This window comes from Xiphophorus couchianus, chromosome 22, assembly GCF_001444195.1.
Source record: "Xiphophorus couchianus chromosome 22, X_couchianus-1.0, whole genome shotgun sequence".
In the NCBI taxonomy this organism is placed as follows: domain Eukaryota; kingdom Metazoa; phylum Chordata; class Actinopteri; order Cyprinodontiformes; family Poeciliidae; genus Xiphophorus; species Xiphophorus couchianus.
In genome coordinates this window covers 3,882,113-3,896,742 of record NC_040249.1, presented here as the reverse complement: position 1 = coordinate 3,896,742, position 14,630 = coordinate 3,882,113, and the positions used below count along the sequence as shown (strand labels likewise).

The 14,630-nt window shown below is 40.5% G+C and overlaps 1 protein-coding gene across 2 annotated transcripts in view; it reads left to right on the top strand.

Annotated features, from left to right (window-relative positions):
- The first annotated feature begins 226 nt into the window (after positions 1-226).
- slc8a1b (solute carrier family 8 member 1b) overlaps positions 227-14,630 on the top strand; it is a 155,673-nt gene continuing 141,269 nt past the window's right edge. Inside the window, exons 1-2 of one of the 2 annotated variants that reach the window (XM_028006480.1) lie at positions 227-789; positions 12,356-13,282. In XM_028006480.1, coding sequence (XP_027862281.1) covers positions 12,407-13,282 — 876 coding nt within the window. In that variant the 5' untranslated portion in view covers positions 227-789; positions 12,356-12,406. The remainder of the gene's footprint in view (positions 790-12,355; positions 13,283-14,630) is intronic. The other variant, XM_028006479.1, reaches the window with a different exon arrangement.

Sequence of the window (14,630 nt, the reverse complement as noted above, 5' to 3'; positions counted from 1 at the left end):
TACAACTGCTTAAAAAAAAAAAAATAATAATAAATTGACCATTTCATTGGGTTTCTCGAAGAAAGCAGCAGATTGACACTAAAACCCTGCGATGGGACATGAATCCGGGGAGGGGACATATTGACTGAGAAGTGAGGCAGAGGCTCCTACAACACGTGAAGGGGGAGGAAAGAAGAAAGGAGGGCGGAGGGTGAGCTGATCTTCAGAGTGTGTGTGTGTGCGCGCGCGTGTGTGTGTGTGAGAAGGAGAGGACGGAACAGACGAAAGAGACCCGCGCGCACACACGGACACTCTCACGCCCACACACAAGCACTCTCGCTCTCCTCCTCTCTCTTTTCGCGGAGCCGGGGGAGAAACCGGGAAGGGAAGAATGAGGAAGAGGTCCGCTGCGCCGCGCGCCTCCTCTCAGCGAATGCGGGTTTGCTGATGAAGCGCCGCTCCGGTCATCCGATCATACAGGTCACTCAGGTCGCGCTGCATGGAAACGAGGAGTAGGCAAGAAGAGCGAAAGATAAGGGCAGCAAATAAGGGGTGGGGGGAAAAGAAACCCCAGTGTGCATGGGAATTCGGACTACTCTTCCCTCCCTTTGTGCGTCTCGGTGGTTGGATACGCTGTCTTGACTAGCGTATAAGAGCTGCCTGCGTCTCCATTACCGTTCCCCACTACGGGCTTTACCTCCGCCACCACTCCTCCTCCACCTCCTCCTGCTTTTACTCCTTCGACTTGCTCGCATCGCAGAAGAGCCGTTTTACTACTTGACTGCGAACCGTCAACTCCGGATTGAGAAGGTAGGACACGGACTCCTGGATGCTTATTTATCTTTTATGTTGCTTTTTTTTTCTTTTTTTAATTTGATTATCATTGCGGGGGTCCAGGTCTGCTCCATGGTATCGTGTTGGTGTATGCAAGTTTTTTTTTGTTTTTTTTTTTTTTGGGGGGGGGGAGTAAACTGGATGCAAGAAGGGGTGTGTGTGTGTGTGGGTGTGTGTGTGTGTGTGTGTGTGTGTGTGTGTGTGGGGCGGGGGGTACAGTCTCGGAGACCCGAAGAGAGACTTGGAAGCACCATGCGTCAGATGGCTCTGGATGGGGATGCGTTCCCTCACTCCATCCTCACTCGCCAAGCTGCGCTTTTCATCTTTGATTTGGAAAGAATACAGTAAAGGAAAAATAAAAACCGTTGCTGTTTGTAGACAGCTGCGTTAAGGCGTAAGCGTTTTTTTTTTTTTTTCCACCCTGTTATCCCATTCATTCTTCTAACCCCCCAACCCCCTTCACGTTTAAGCCCATCCTCCTGCCTCACCTATTTATGGAGAGATGGTTAAGGATTCAGATCACGTTCGGATCGCCGCGCTCTCCTCGCTCCCTTTTGTTGGCATCCAGTGTGGAAGTTTGTGCGACAAACATGCGCAGTGCCCGTTAAACCAGTGGAAGGGACGGATGCGCACCGGGAGGCACTTTTGCGCAATCCTCCTGGGCCTTGCATCCTTTGCGCCAAACGGCACCGGGGTTGTTGGTGTAGCCAATGCGCTTTGGTCCCCCATCAGGTGTGTGTGTGGGGGAGGGGGGGGGGGGGGGGGTGCAGCGTAAGTATGAATGGGTTCAGTTGAATCGGCTGGATTTGGACATAAATAATAATAAAAATGTGATTTTTAGATGATAGGTTAAGTCAAACCAGCTTTTATTGCCCAGATATGACTCTACATTCAAGCTTCTTTTGTTCAATCAAGGGCTTTTTTTTTCCCGCAGATGACTTCATTTTTTTTATGGGTATGACATAGAGCAACTGTGGAACATCAGCCATGAAGTATGAAATATTTATTTATGACGGTGAGCGGGAAAGAATGAAATGGTGCCAGGGGTCTGAATCTGCTTCATTTAGCCGTTTTTACAGCAGGGATGCTGATGGAACCGGAGGTCTCATGATGCAGCAGCCATGCTTCGTTTCAGGCAATGAGATGGGATCTGATAAGTTCCCACATGATTAAAAGCTGCTTTTATTTCTAGATGCGTGTTGGGAGTTTTGGGTGGCTCGACATCAAGCAACCCTCCTCATTTTTATCTTTTTTTTTTATATATATATAACTAGCAGAGGTTGTAATCGCAACTTTTTCCAGGCTTGTAGCCACTGCAGTGCAACATCTGACTGGTCAAAGGAGACGGTGGCAAATGAATGTCTAGGCAGAGATTTATTGTGGTTGGAAGACAATAACATGACATGTTATGTAGGCTTGAAACCGTAGGAGCCGTGCTTCAGGCTGCATTAATTGAAATTCTGCTTTTTCTTAGACCATCTTGTGCACCATACCAAAAGGTCCTTGTACAAACCGCAGCTTACAGCAAATGGAATGATCTGATTTAAAGGAAGCTGACAGAGGGCCGACGCTGGAATTTTTTATTTTTTTTTTCAAACTTTTCGCTGGCTGCTCTCAACCCAGTTTGTTTTTTATTTATTTATTTTTTATTATTTAAGAAAATATGTCAATCGCAGACTCAAACGTGGGTTCTCTTTGTAAACAAAGGTAGTTTCAGAGTTTGCTTAAAAACAATCCTTAGGTCTGTGTGAAGCTAACAGTTAGCTCTAGCTAGCGTCCTATCTGATTTATGATATCACTTTAAAAAACAAATACACACAGCATGCAACTTTGATATGAAAAGGTATCACTTTAAGTTTTTTTTTAAATGTCTGAAAAACAATCATAAAGCACCATAATGTAGCCATTAGCTGCTGCTGTTTTGCTCCTCTGATTTTTCCAGAAGTGTTGTAAACTTTAGCGTTTGTAATTATGTTGACATTTTTCAGGTGACATCTTGCGCTTATTCCCTGTCCTCTCTTTGATTCTTTTAATTTCTTTTTTAGATGCTGCAGTTTCCTGGAGATTGAGTTGCAGTCAGGTGTATGAACAGGAGTACAGCTCACAGTCTACCTTTGGTGAACATGGAAATTGTTCAGCTGAGGGGGGGAAGAAACACAAAAAACTTGTCGGCAGCCTATTTAGAAATGCAGGAAAATGAACTCTAGCAGCGCAGTAGCAAAGGGATATGAACGTTTAGTGGTTAAAAATTCCTCTTAAATGACCAAAATCGGCTAAAATATGAGATCTGTTTGAACAGCCTTCCAGTACTGTTTCATCTAAACTCTAATGCAAAATACTTTGACTACAGGAAAGGGAACTAGTAGGGATGACTTCACACAACCTCACTCCTAAAAATCCTTTTAACTGTCAAATGTAGCGCATTTATGTTACAGCCTACATTACCATGATTCCTCCAAACCACACCGACTCATTTAAGATGGAGGATAAGTCATACTATTTATTATTATTATTATTATTATTTTTTTACATTTTGGTCACTGGCTAGAGTCATGGGGTTAGTTTTGGTGAGTGTAAAGGAATACTTCACGACAGTGAAACGAGTCACCGGACTAAACCAAGCAGATCTTTGATCAGCAAATGTCACGCGTTTTATCCCTGACAAATAGACTGAGTGGAAATATTACCCTCATGAGAGTGTTTCCAGAAAATATGGGCCCATTTTTCTCTTCGGCAGCTTTTTGAATGAGGTTGGAGTAAATGTTAAAAAGAACCCATTTGTCGTTATAGTGGGGTCAGACCAGGATGGGAGTCAGACGCTTCTACCTCAGGAGAAATCCGTGTGCCAATTCCTAAACAGTCAGTCTGCGACTGACCTGGTTAGAATTGATGGAGGCGCAGCAAGACGAGTTTTATCCTTCCACGGAGGACAAATCTGCTGGCAAGATCAGGTGTCATGTTAAATCAGGGAAGATTTGTTGGAGCAGCCGGAGTTCATTGCTACGCTAAACCCTTATTAATGCAAATATGCATGGAAACGGCTGATTGATGTCCAGCCTAGAACTTGAGGTTTTTACACATTTACTGACCTAATTCATTTAGGACTTCTTTTTTTTTCCCATAATGCAACAATCCTGTCAGGTTAGCAGTTGAGTAGAGTGGGCATCTCCTCGCTCTCACCTCTGGTTCTGAGCTGGTCATCGGGCAAATGTCCGACCAGAACATCGAAATGGAAGTTCACACTCGGCCTAGGTGATGGGGTGCTCCGCTCTGTCGGGAAGTGAATGATGTAGCTTCATGTAATCCACAACAAGAAAGACTCGCTATGTTGAATCCAGCTGGGGAAAGTGTTTCCCACAGCCATGTATTCCTCAACAAATCCACTTTCCAATACTTAACTTTCAGAGCTAAGAAAGATGATGAAAAGATTGTATGCTAGATATACAGTATATATATATATAAACCCTTAAATGCCGTCCTATTTCAAAAGCATTTATTGATGTTCTAGTATCCTCCTTTAGCGGTTAAGAAGTGTTGCTCTTTGGTTAAAAGAAGTGTCTTGATTACCACTACAGTTATTAGTTATTCGAGTCTCTACCTTGTGAATCCAGTGTGTATTTGATGTCAGACGATTCTTTTGGAATCTCAAAACAAAATGATTTGTTTTCAGTGAACCAGATAAAATGGTGAGATGAAGTTTCCAAAGTTGATCCAACATTGTAGAATCCTAAAGACGTTTTGGCACCTTTTGTTTGAAGAATGTTAAAGAACAATCTCACAGCTCAAGTGGTTTTGATACAGCATTGAAATCATCTGGTCTTTGTTTTTCTAAACTGATCCAAACTCAACCTAAAGAGTGATAAAACGCACAGAATCCACACTCTGTATTCAACAAAACCGACATGAAAAAGTCACATGAAGTGGGTGTGATTTGAATAACATTGCTTGGATCATGTTAATCTGTCAATTTCCTTTTTCCTTTTGTTGTTTTTGGCCCATTGTTTGTGTGCATTGCTCCGTTGTCTGGCCCGTTTCAGTCAGGCTTCGTCACTTTGACACATGGCTTCACACTTGACTCTAAAATAAACAGAGGGTCAATGGCAGTCAATGACAAGGTCATGTCATTGACTGGAAGGACTCAAATTTTTTGGTTTCAAAATGACCTTGAACCATTTCTCCTTCATGTTTGACAGTTGGCAAGAGGAGAATTTTGGTTTTCACAAGACATGATGCCGTAAGGCCTTCCAAACTAGGACATGGACCAATTATGGTTTATTGAAGCCACTTTGCTGACTTCAATTAACTAATTCAATTAATCATGGGATGATCTTACAATCAGCCTCAGATTAATTGACAGCAACAGTTGCTTTGACCATGTCATTGCTGCTCATTTCCCCCCCATTGGCTTTGTGTTTATGTATGTCCAGTCCAGCAAATGGCCACAGAACCTGATTTTACAATTGTCACCAATCAACCAAGTGTTTGTTGATTTGCAGAACCTCACTGATGTTTTCCCTCGTCGATCAAAAGTTAGTCAAAAGTGTCTCATTTTCTCACAACCTTTCCTTCCTGCTCCTTTTTATTATGAGAATAAGGAAAAATAATAATAATTTTTTTTTGTGTGGATTAAAAAAAAATCTAAGAGATGAATGTGTCTTCCAAACTCTGACGCCAGTTCTGGGAAGTGACTTTAAGGCCTTTTTTTGTGGAAAGTTTAAACTATATAGTTTATCCCTAAAGATGGCAGACCATATCTGAAGCTGCACCACCTCTGACCCCAAACCCCTCTGCCGGTCCTCTTTAAAGCGGTCCTCTCTATAAATGATTAATCCAGTTAAAAGCTCATCATCCTGCTTTTCCACTTCATTCTGATGCCTCATAATGTGAATAGTCTTTTGTATTCTTTTGGATGTTCTTTACACTTGATCACGATGTTGGATGTTTTTCTGCATTTTTATTTTAGAAACTTATTTTGGGAATTCAGCTTTCAGCATTTAATATCTAAAATCAAAATGATTTATCAAGGGGTGTAATAAAAATTTAGATTGACGTAGCAATCTAAACTGAATCAAGAAAAAAAACCTTCAGCTGCTTAAACATAGAATACCAAAAAATCCAATTTATTTTAAGGAACTTGCTATGCAATGTTGACTTCAATTAACTGTTGGATTACAATTGGGGGGAAAAAATGGGCTCATCTTCGTGTATAAAAGCAGTTTATTTAAGATGTTTTTTGTTTTTTTTCCCACAACATGTAACTAATTTGAAATGGCAGTGTTGGTCATTGACCAAAGCTAGGATTAGATTTATGTTTTCAGGTTTAGATCTGGTCCTTATGAGGTGCACCAAGTAAAATGTTTACTTAGATGTCACTCACCGTTTCTCTGAAATGCAGCTCATCTAAAATGTTTTTGTGCCGCTAGTGGCCTTTTATTTATTAGTTGCCTGACAGGAAGAAGGGCAGACATGTAGTGAGTGGCCTGGGGTCTGGAGTCGAATCCTGAACAGCTGCGTGGAGGACTATAGACTCCATATTTGATGCTACTGTTGTGAGCTGGTTTGGTTGGATTTACCCAGAATGCCTTGTGCTGTAGTCTGCTTTTTGCTTTTGAGGCAGTCCTGTCCACTTGCATCCACACATACGCATTCAAATCACACCAGAGTTCAAAATTCAGATTCAGAAATACTGTATTGATCCAAAGGGAAATTGAATGTTGTGACTCGTATCAATTCAGATTCTTCAGAGTTGATATGGATAGCAATGGCTGTTGGCAGAAAAGATCTTGTAGCAGTCTGCATTACAGTGACTCCGAAGAAACCTCTGACTGAAGACACTTTGTTTTCCCAATAAAGTCTCATGAAGAAGATGATCAGGGTTGTTCATCATTTCATGAATGATGTATGTGAGAATGTGGCTATTCTTATTTATTAGTTTTTTTGTTTTGTTTGTTTTTTTTTACCAGTTATTTGTTATTTCTTACATTGTGTGAGAATTGTGAGACAGTTGTTTTTTTGTTTTTAAGCATATGCACTGACTGATGGCACTTTTTAAATTTTGTTGTGCTTGTGACAATGACAATAAAGATTTATCTTATCTTATCTTTTCTGTTTTTATGAAGATCTCTCTTTGCATCATCGTCTCCAGAGGTTTCACATTCAGTCACAATTCACTTCAACCAAAACGAGACCCAGGTCTTTAGACGGACCAGAGTTTGCATTTTTGATCCGCATCAGAATTGGATTGCGCATTCACCCCTCCCCAAATAAATCTGACTTCCTGGGCAAACAAACTAGAGTAAAATTAAAGTGGACTAAACAGAGCTGGTGTGAATTCACTCTTAAAGGAGCCCAACGGGTTTGCAGGATTTACCTCAGTGTATTATAAGCCTGGCGGGCCACCAGGCTTTACTTGTGCCCTCACCAGGCTTAGCATTGTTAATTTTTCTTAGTTGTTTTTTAAATAATTCCCTTTTTTTAAGTTTATAGTTAGTGTTTAGGTATTAATCTTCCAGTCTTCCAAAAATGCATAACTATCAAGTAATATTTTCAAATTTCCTGTCAACTTTAAACATCTTTTGACTTACAAATTTGCCGGCCAGCTGGATGACTGCCCTAACGCCCCGGGCAACGGGCTTAGCAAGTTTTCTGGGGTAAATCCTGGGTTTGCATTCACTGTATGCATTGGAGCAAAGTCACTCATTGGTAGTTGGTTTTCTTTTGAACCAACTTTGGTTGTATAGATTTTGTTTTCTATTGTTTTGAACATTGTGGATTGTGTAAATATGTCAGTGGACAGATGGACCCAGACAGTGAGTGGGACGTAATTAGGGGTGTGGGTGTGTTTGTGCCAGATTGATCACTTTCTTTTCTCCAAGTGTTATAACATGAGGATGACTTGGTTTGAATGGCTTCTGGGCAGACTTAGAGTAAAAGCTCCACATCAGTCCTAATGAGTTTATCTTCAGCTCCCTGCTGGGGTTACTTTGTATCCACGTTTCCTTTTTTGTTGTGCTCCTACACAACATCCCAAAGGTTTTATTATTTACCTCTTTGCAAGACATAATTGAGTAACTTTTTAATACTTTCATTTACGCCCCTGTTCTAGTCTTTTTTTTTTTTTTTAACCACAGTATATATATATTTTTCCAATATTTCTTGTTTTTCAGTATTTGCCTCTGACAAATGGCAGCGTTGGGACCAAAGTAGCAGGTCGCATGGTTTTAGTTTCCTCAACTTTTGTTTTCTGACCGTGTGCCGTTGGGAATCCTGATTTACGGCTCCTATTTCTGGGCGTGTTGGCGTCTTTCTTTGTTAATGTTGCTCGTAAGACAACCTGTGATATATTTTTAAAACATAATTTTCAGCTCTAAACAATTCAAGATGTCAAACATCTCATTCGAATTCAGTGCTTAAAAAAAAAAACGTGCCACATTTTCAGCCATATTCTTAGGCATTACCGTTTTAATTGAAGTTATCCCACTAAACAGACTATACTTTGGTTTTGTAACAGATTTTTGGGCTCCGAGGATATTTTATAGTTTGAGATAACTTTAGCAGTGTTCAAGTAAACAGCATAAAATGTCACCATGTTGTGGTGTGTTATTAAATATATTTCTTTGTTCTTAATATGTATTTAAGGATTTTATTGTTTTCTTTGTCCTTTGGCTAAATAGATCAATCTGTGTCCATCAGGCCTTTTTTGGTGCCATTTACTCCCTTTCAATATACAGTACATTTTAAATACACTACCACTGAAATTTTTTTAGTTCCCTGATTTTGAAATTCCTTCAAAAGTTCAGGTTTGTGTTTACTCAATTAGGAGAAGGGAAATTTAAATGTTATCCATCTGATGGATGAAATGAACTTTTTATTACTTATGCACAAAGTACTGCAAATGATCGTAATCAGGATTGCTGGCAATGATTTTACACTACTGGGCTTGGATATTAACAATAATACGAAAACCCTTTGCACATGTGGTAAAGGGGAGTTTGTTTGTTTTCCCTCAAAAGGTTATTTTTAAATGCTGAAAGTCGCATTCGCGAGGTTGGAAAAAATAGAATATTTGTGAATATTACGCATGATTGGAAGGAAGCTACTAATGGCTTTCATTAGAGAAGTTGCATCAAAACTATTTCTATACCAGTCATTTAAAGGAACATTTACTCGTGTCCAGTAGGAACACAAAATGAAGGTTTCGCGTTACAAAGTCGCCATGGTTGACCGCATTTTATTCAGGGGGATTGTCGACTGTTGTCAGATAAAACTTAACATCACAGGTTGTTCTCAAATAAAACTGAACGGAAAAGGCCAACAGTCCGACTCTCAGCTGCGGTCACAGTTGCTCATGTGGCCCTTGGAGTTAAATAATTTTCAATCCATCGGTCTGTGATATAAAATCCTGCTGGAAATTTAAGTTTGTGGTTGTAATGTGACAAGAAGTGGGACAGATCAAGGCAATGTGTTCTTCTATGTTCCATTACAGATCGAACCCATTTCATTTGCTTTTTGTCTCACTTTAATCTGCTAACGAATATCACAAATGTCGATGTAGTGTAGAAAGAAAAATAATGCATCTCATGTTGGCGCCAAAACGGACTCCGACTGTAAATCGCCAACTATTTCCGCAAGCCGTTTTATATACAATTACTGGTAATAAAATCTTGGTGATGCTCTTTTCCAGTCTTCTGAATGGTACAAAGAACAGCAAATAGTTGCAAGAACCATCGCAGAAAGTAGTGATAGCTGTTGTGTTGTCTCCTGTTTGCTGCGGTGTGACCCAAACTGGCACCAGGTATTATTTTAATGGTTTTCTCCTGAAACTGCTGTACAGCTATGGAAGCGAGAGGGAGTCTTTATAAGTTATTTTATTTATTCTTGTTGAAATATTTGAAGTGAAACGACTATTGGAAACCCTCGCAGTGATTAAAAGGTTTCGTTTGACGATGAAATGTATTTATGACCCGTTGACTCCGGCTGACGTTGTGGAAATGACTGCACCATATCTGCATTGCTATGTTTAAATTAGGTGTTGTGCATCAACCTTCTTTTCTTTCTGCTAACGAATATGAATGTTGTAATTCTCCTATGCACAGCACTGTACTCGGTACATAATTTCAGCACAGCCTTTTCTCCCTTCAATATTAAAATGTAAAAGTGTTCCATTTGATCATAATCTAGGAGCGCAGCAGTCAGTAAGCTGATTTAATGACTGTATACATGTCCAGTTTAAACAGGTAACACCTGTACACATTTAGAGCAGTTAAAGTGGTGTGGTTCGCTGCGGTCAGTAAGCCGTTCCAAAAATGACATCCCTAAGTGAAAACGGGCAAGGCCCAAATTATCGCCACATGTAGCTTTATTTGACCACACAACACCGGGTGTAATGCTCAGAGGCGTAATGTTTAGGGAATTAAAACTTGGTTTTTAGGTTTTTATAATTGTGATGTGAATTTCCTAATGTCTGAGCATGTTGGGCCAGCAGTATTTTTAAAAAATAAATAAATAAAAAATTCCTGCCTGCTTTATTCAACCCAAATGTTTCAATTCTCATTGGACTGAATTCAGCGCCAGACAATGCCAACACCCACAGACATGTTTCTGAAGACTACCAGTTTTGGTTATGTCACTTCTCATTTGGCTACAAAAGGTCTGACTTGTCCAAAACGTATGAGTTCTGTGGTGGGGAAGAGAATTTAACATTTTTATGTTAATCTGAGTGGAGACAAAGGTGGGTGTTTGATGTAAGCTAAATGCCCTGATCTTCTGTTAGAGAAATCTAATCTATAAATGCTTTTAATATAGTCTTGAGTGTACAAAAACATAAAATATTCCACCATGTCATGTCATTATACAGATTAAGTCAAAGTAGAAGATCTGGAAATTAGTCTAATTATGTTTAGAAGTAATTTGAGTTTCTTTTTACTTTTTCTTAGGGAAGAGTTCCTAACACCCAGTCAAAGGGACAAACCTCATGGAGTGTAGTGCAAAGCAGGGTCTTCAAACCGGGCCTCAAGAGCCGATGTCCTGCATTTTTCATTTATTAATTTTTTTTTTAATATCTTTGCTTCAGCACACATTCATACAAAGAGCTCACTAGCAGGACTCCGGAGAACTTGACTGCATACTGGTGCTGCGTTCCAGTTGCACTTGGAACTGGGAAATTCTGACTTCCTGGTCTGAAAAGATCAACAGGAACCCCCCCCCCCCCCCCCCCCCCCCCGAGTTTGATTTCCCACTGGGAAACTGGGAGCAACTCCAACTGCCTCCAGTTACGACTTCGCGTTTCAACATGGCCGCTCCTCGCATCAGTTGTAGCAAGATGTCGTGGAAACAGGATTATTTTATAAGACGCAAATAAGAATGAGTCCAAAATTAGTGTAGTATGTAGCACCCGAGACTCTAGGCAAATAAAAAGCGGTGTTCACTACGGGAGGTGAAGCTTAAAATGATGTTTGTAAGATGTACTGAACGTAATATTCATGAATGCCGCCATGTCAAAAACCAGACTTTTTAACTGGAACGCTGTTACCTCCGGTCTGACGTCAAACCCTGCTCCTGGTTGAGATTTCAGAGTTAACTGGAACACAACATAAGGAGGCGATTCAGCCATTTGAATCGCAGATGTTCAAATGCTCAGATGTGTTGGACCAGAAAAACATCTAGCCTGGTGAAGATCCCTGATATGTGACTGCATAAGATTTTCCTTCTAATAGTTTACATGCTTTTCAGCTTCAATGTCCTTCCAACACTGGAGGCATGAGGATTTAAGTTGCCAATCAGGTTTTTGTTTCCTATCTGCCCCTGCTTTGTGGATTTCGTAAGAATATTTGCAACGCACTGTGACCAGCTAGCGATGTCAAAATCTTAAACACAAAACTTGAATAAACTTGAGCTAAGACACTCCCCAGTGAGGAGATTTGGAAATGAGTTATGAAACCTGAATTCACTCATGTTAGATCCATGTTAAAATGAATTTGCAGTTTGCAGGTCTACTGGATACACTGACTACTTGTAAACAAAATGTGCAAAATGAAGAGCTTCATAAGGTGACATTCACTTTAAAACTATGCTGAACATGCTTTTCTCAGAATCTGCACACACTGAAAATGGTTCACCTTTTTCCCCGCTTAGTTAATTCAAGTCTCACATTCAGGCAATTACAATGCAAAGGTGTTCAAATCAGCAGGAAGACACAACCAAGAAAATCTAATTCAAGGCTTTATGTTAATTGCTTTTTTAAAACAAAGCATTATAATTCTATAAAGTCTTTAAAAAAATTTTTTAGTTCCAATATAGTGTTTTTTTCATTTTAAAGAATAGTGAGAGAGTCTTTATTATCCCACAAAGGGAAAGTTTAGTTGTGACAGCAGAATCACATAAATATAAATATATATATATTTTTTAAATGTACTGAATTTCAACTACTTCAGTTTTGGGGAGAAATTAAGTCTAAATCTCACACACCCAAATCCACAGCCATTTTTTTCTACTGTTTGACTAACTATCTTTTCTTTGTTCTTGTCTCTCTCTGTCTCTCAAGGTTCAACATTCCCATTAACCTTCAACTCCTGGTCCGGGTCTCGCCATCAACATGGGCTTCAGGTGTCACTCCTCTGCCCTGTCTCCTGTGCTGAGACTAGTGATCATTACTGTGATCCTCCTCCTCAAACCCCAGAGCGCGCTGGCCGGTACCGCTCCCGAGCACAGCCTGGGCAGCTCCGTTTCGGCGGTGTCTACAAACAAAACTGAATGCAGCAAGGCCGAACAGTGCACAAACGGGGTCATGCTGCCCGTCTGGGAGCCCCGAAACCCGTCCTTTGGAGATAAGGTCGCCAGGGCGACGGTTTACTTTGTGGCTCTGGTCTACATGTTCCTCGGCGTGTCGATCATCGCCGACCGCTTCATGGCATCGATAGAGGTCATTACGTCACAGGAAAAAGAGATCACCATCAAGAAGCCCAACGGAGAAACCACCACGACGACGGTCCGGATCTGGAACGAGACGGTCTCCAACCTCACCCTCATGGCGCTGGGGTCGTCTGCTCCAGAGATCCTGCTCTCCGTCATAGAAATAATAGGTCACGGGTTTGAGGCCGGCACACTGGGCCCCTCCACTATTGTGGGTTCGGCGGCGTTCAACATGTTTGTCATCATCGGGCTGTGCGTGTACGTTGTGCCCGACGGCGAGACGAGGAAGGTCAAGCACCTCCGAGTCTTCTTCGTCACGGCAACCTGGAGTATCTTCGCCTACATTTGGCTCTACCTGATCCTGTCGGTGATCTCCCCCGGCGTCGTGCAGGTCTGGGAAGGCCTGCTCACTTTCCTCTTCTTCCCCATCTGCGTGGTGTTTGCCTGGGTGGCAGACCGCCGCCTGTTGTTCTACAAATACGTGTACAAGCGCTACCGCACCGGCAAGCAGCGTGGCATGATCATCGAGACCGAGGGGGATCGTCCGCTTCCATCCAAGGTAAGCCTTCGGGATATGACACAGCTGTCACTGCTACAGTCAGTACCAATGAGGTTTTTGTCAAGATCTAAACCATAATAAAGAAATCTGAGTTAAGTTTGACTTTATTATAACTTGATTATGTGTTGCACAGTTTATTTTGGACGGCTTCTCCTGCTGAAAGGCAAGGCGACATTAATTATATAGCTACTTTTAAGCTGAATTCAACTCAAAGTGCTTGTATGTACAGTAGGTGTTAACAACAACATACATAAAGGTAAAATGAATCAAAGATTTTGATTAACAGATTTTAAAACAAAGTGAAATAAAAACTAGATTAAGAGTAAGAAACTGTAAACTAAACAGTTTTTAATCTTGTTTTTAAAGCGCGCAAGGAGTTGGCATTCCTGAAGCTTCTTCCAAGTTTTTGGTGCATAAAAACTATTTTTGGTGCTTCAGCAGGTTTAGTAAGTTTGATTCAGATGATCTTAGAACTCAAATCTGCCAACATATTTTAGGCATTAATATGCCGTCTTTATAAGTTTGATGTATTTGTTGAGACTAAAATCAGGATCCATGATCACATGAAGATTCCTGGCTTGGTCGGAGCATTTTAAACCAACAGACTGAAAGTGGGCCCTGATTTTTAACCTGGATTTGTGTATTTATCAGAACAGCCAACCAGTAAAAAGAGAACAGAATCGTCATTCTTTGTTTGTCCGCACATTGCAAAAATGTATTTTATCAGCAGCATAGTATCAGGTAAACGGAAATCACACACATGCACATAAAAAGGGGTAATTAAAAATGACATGGAGATGGTGCAGTAGTATCACATTCACACAATGAATTAGATGCACTTAGTTTGCTGCATGAGTTTATGGGTATTTTGTATTTATAGCTACTAACAGAATAAGTGTATTAAATGCCGTCAAGGTAAACTGATGCAATTGAACTTATCACTGCAAACACAAATAACCTCTGTAATTTAATCCATTTCCTGTTTTTGACTCCGATCAGATGCTTTGTGTGATGACGCAGTGTATTTATGTAATTACATTTCCGTTGCTATGGTGAAAACCGTCCTGTTATTTTTTTCACTCGCTGGATTTGTTGTTTTTTTAAATTTTGGAAACTGTGCAGAATTTCTTTGCTGGATTAAAACTTCTCCATTCCTACAATAAAGGCATTTTTATTTCAATTTCCAGCAGAGGGTAAAAAAACAAACAAACTCCAAATTAAAGCCAACAGTATTCCTGAAGGAGGAGTTTCATAACTGCAGGTTAGGCACTTGGTTAATAAAACATTCTCCTAGGTAAAAAAAAAATGTAAACGAATATTTTAAGTTTTCACTTGACTGATCACAATA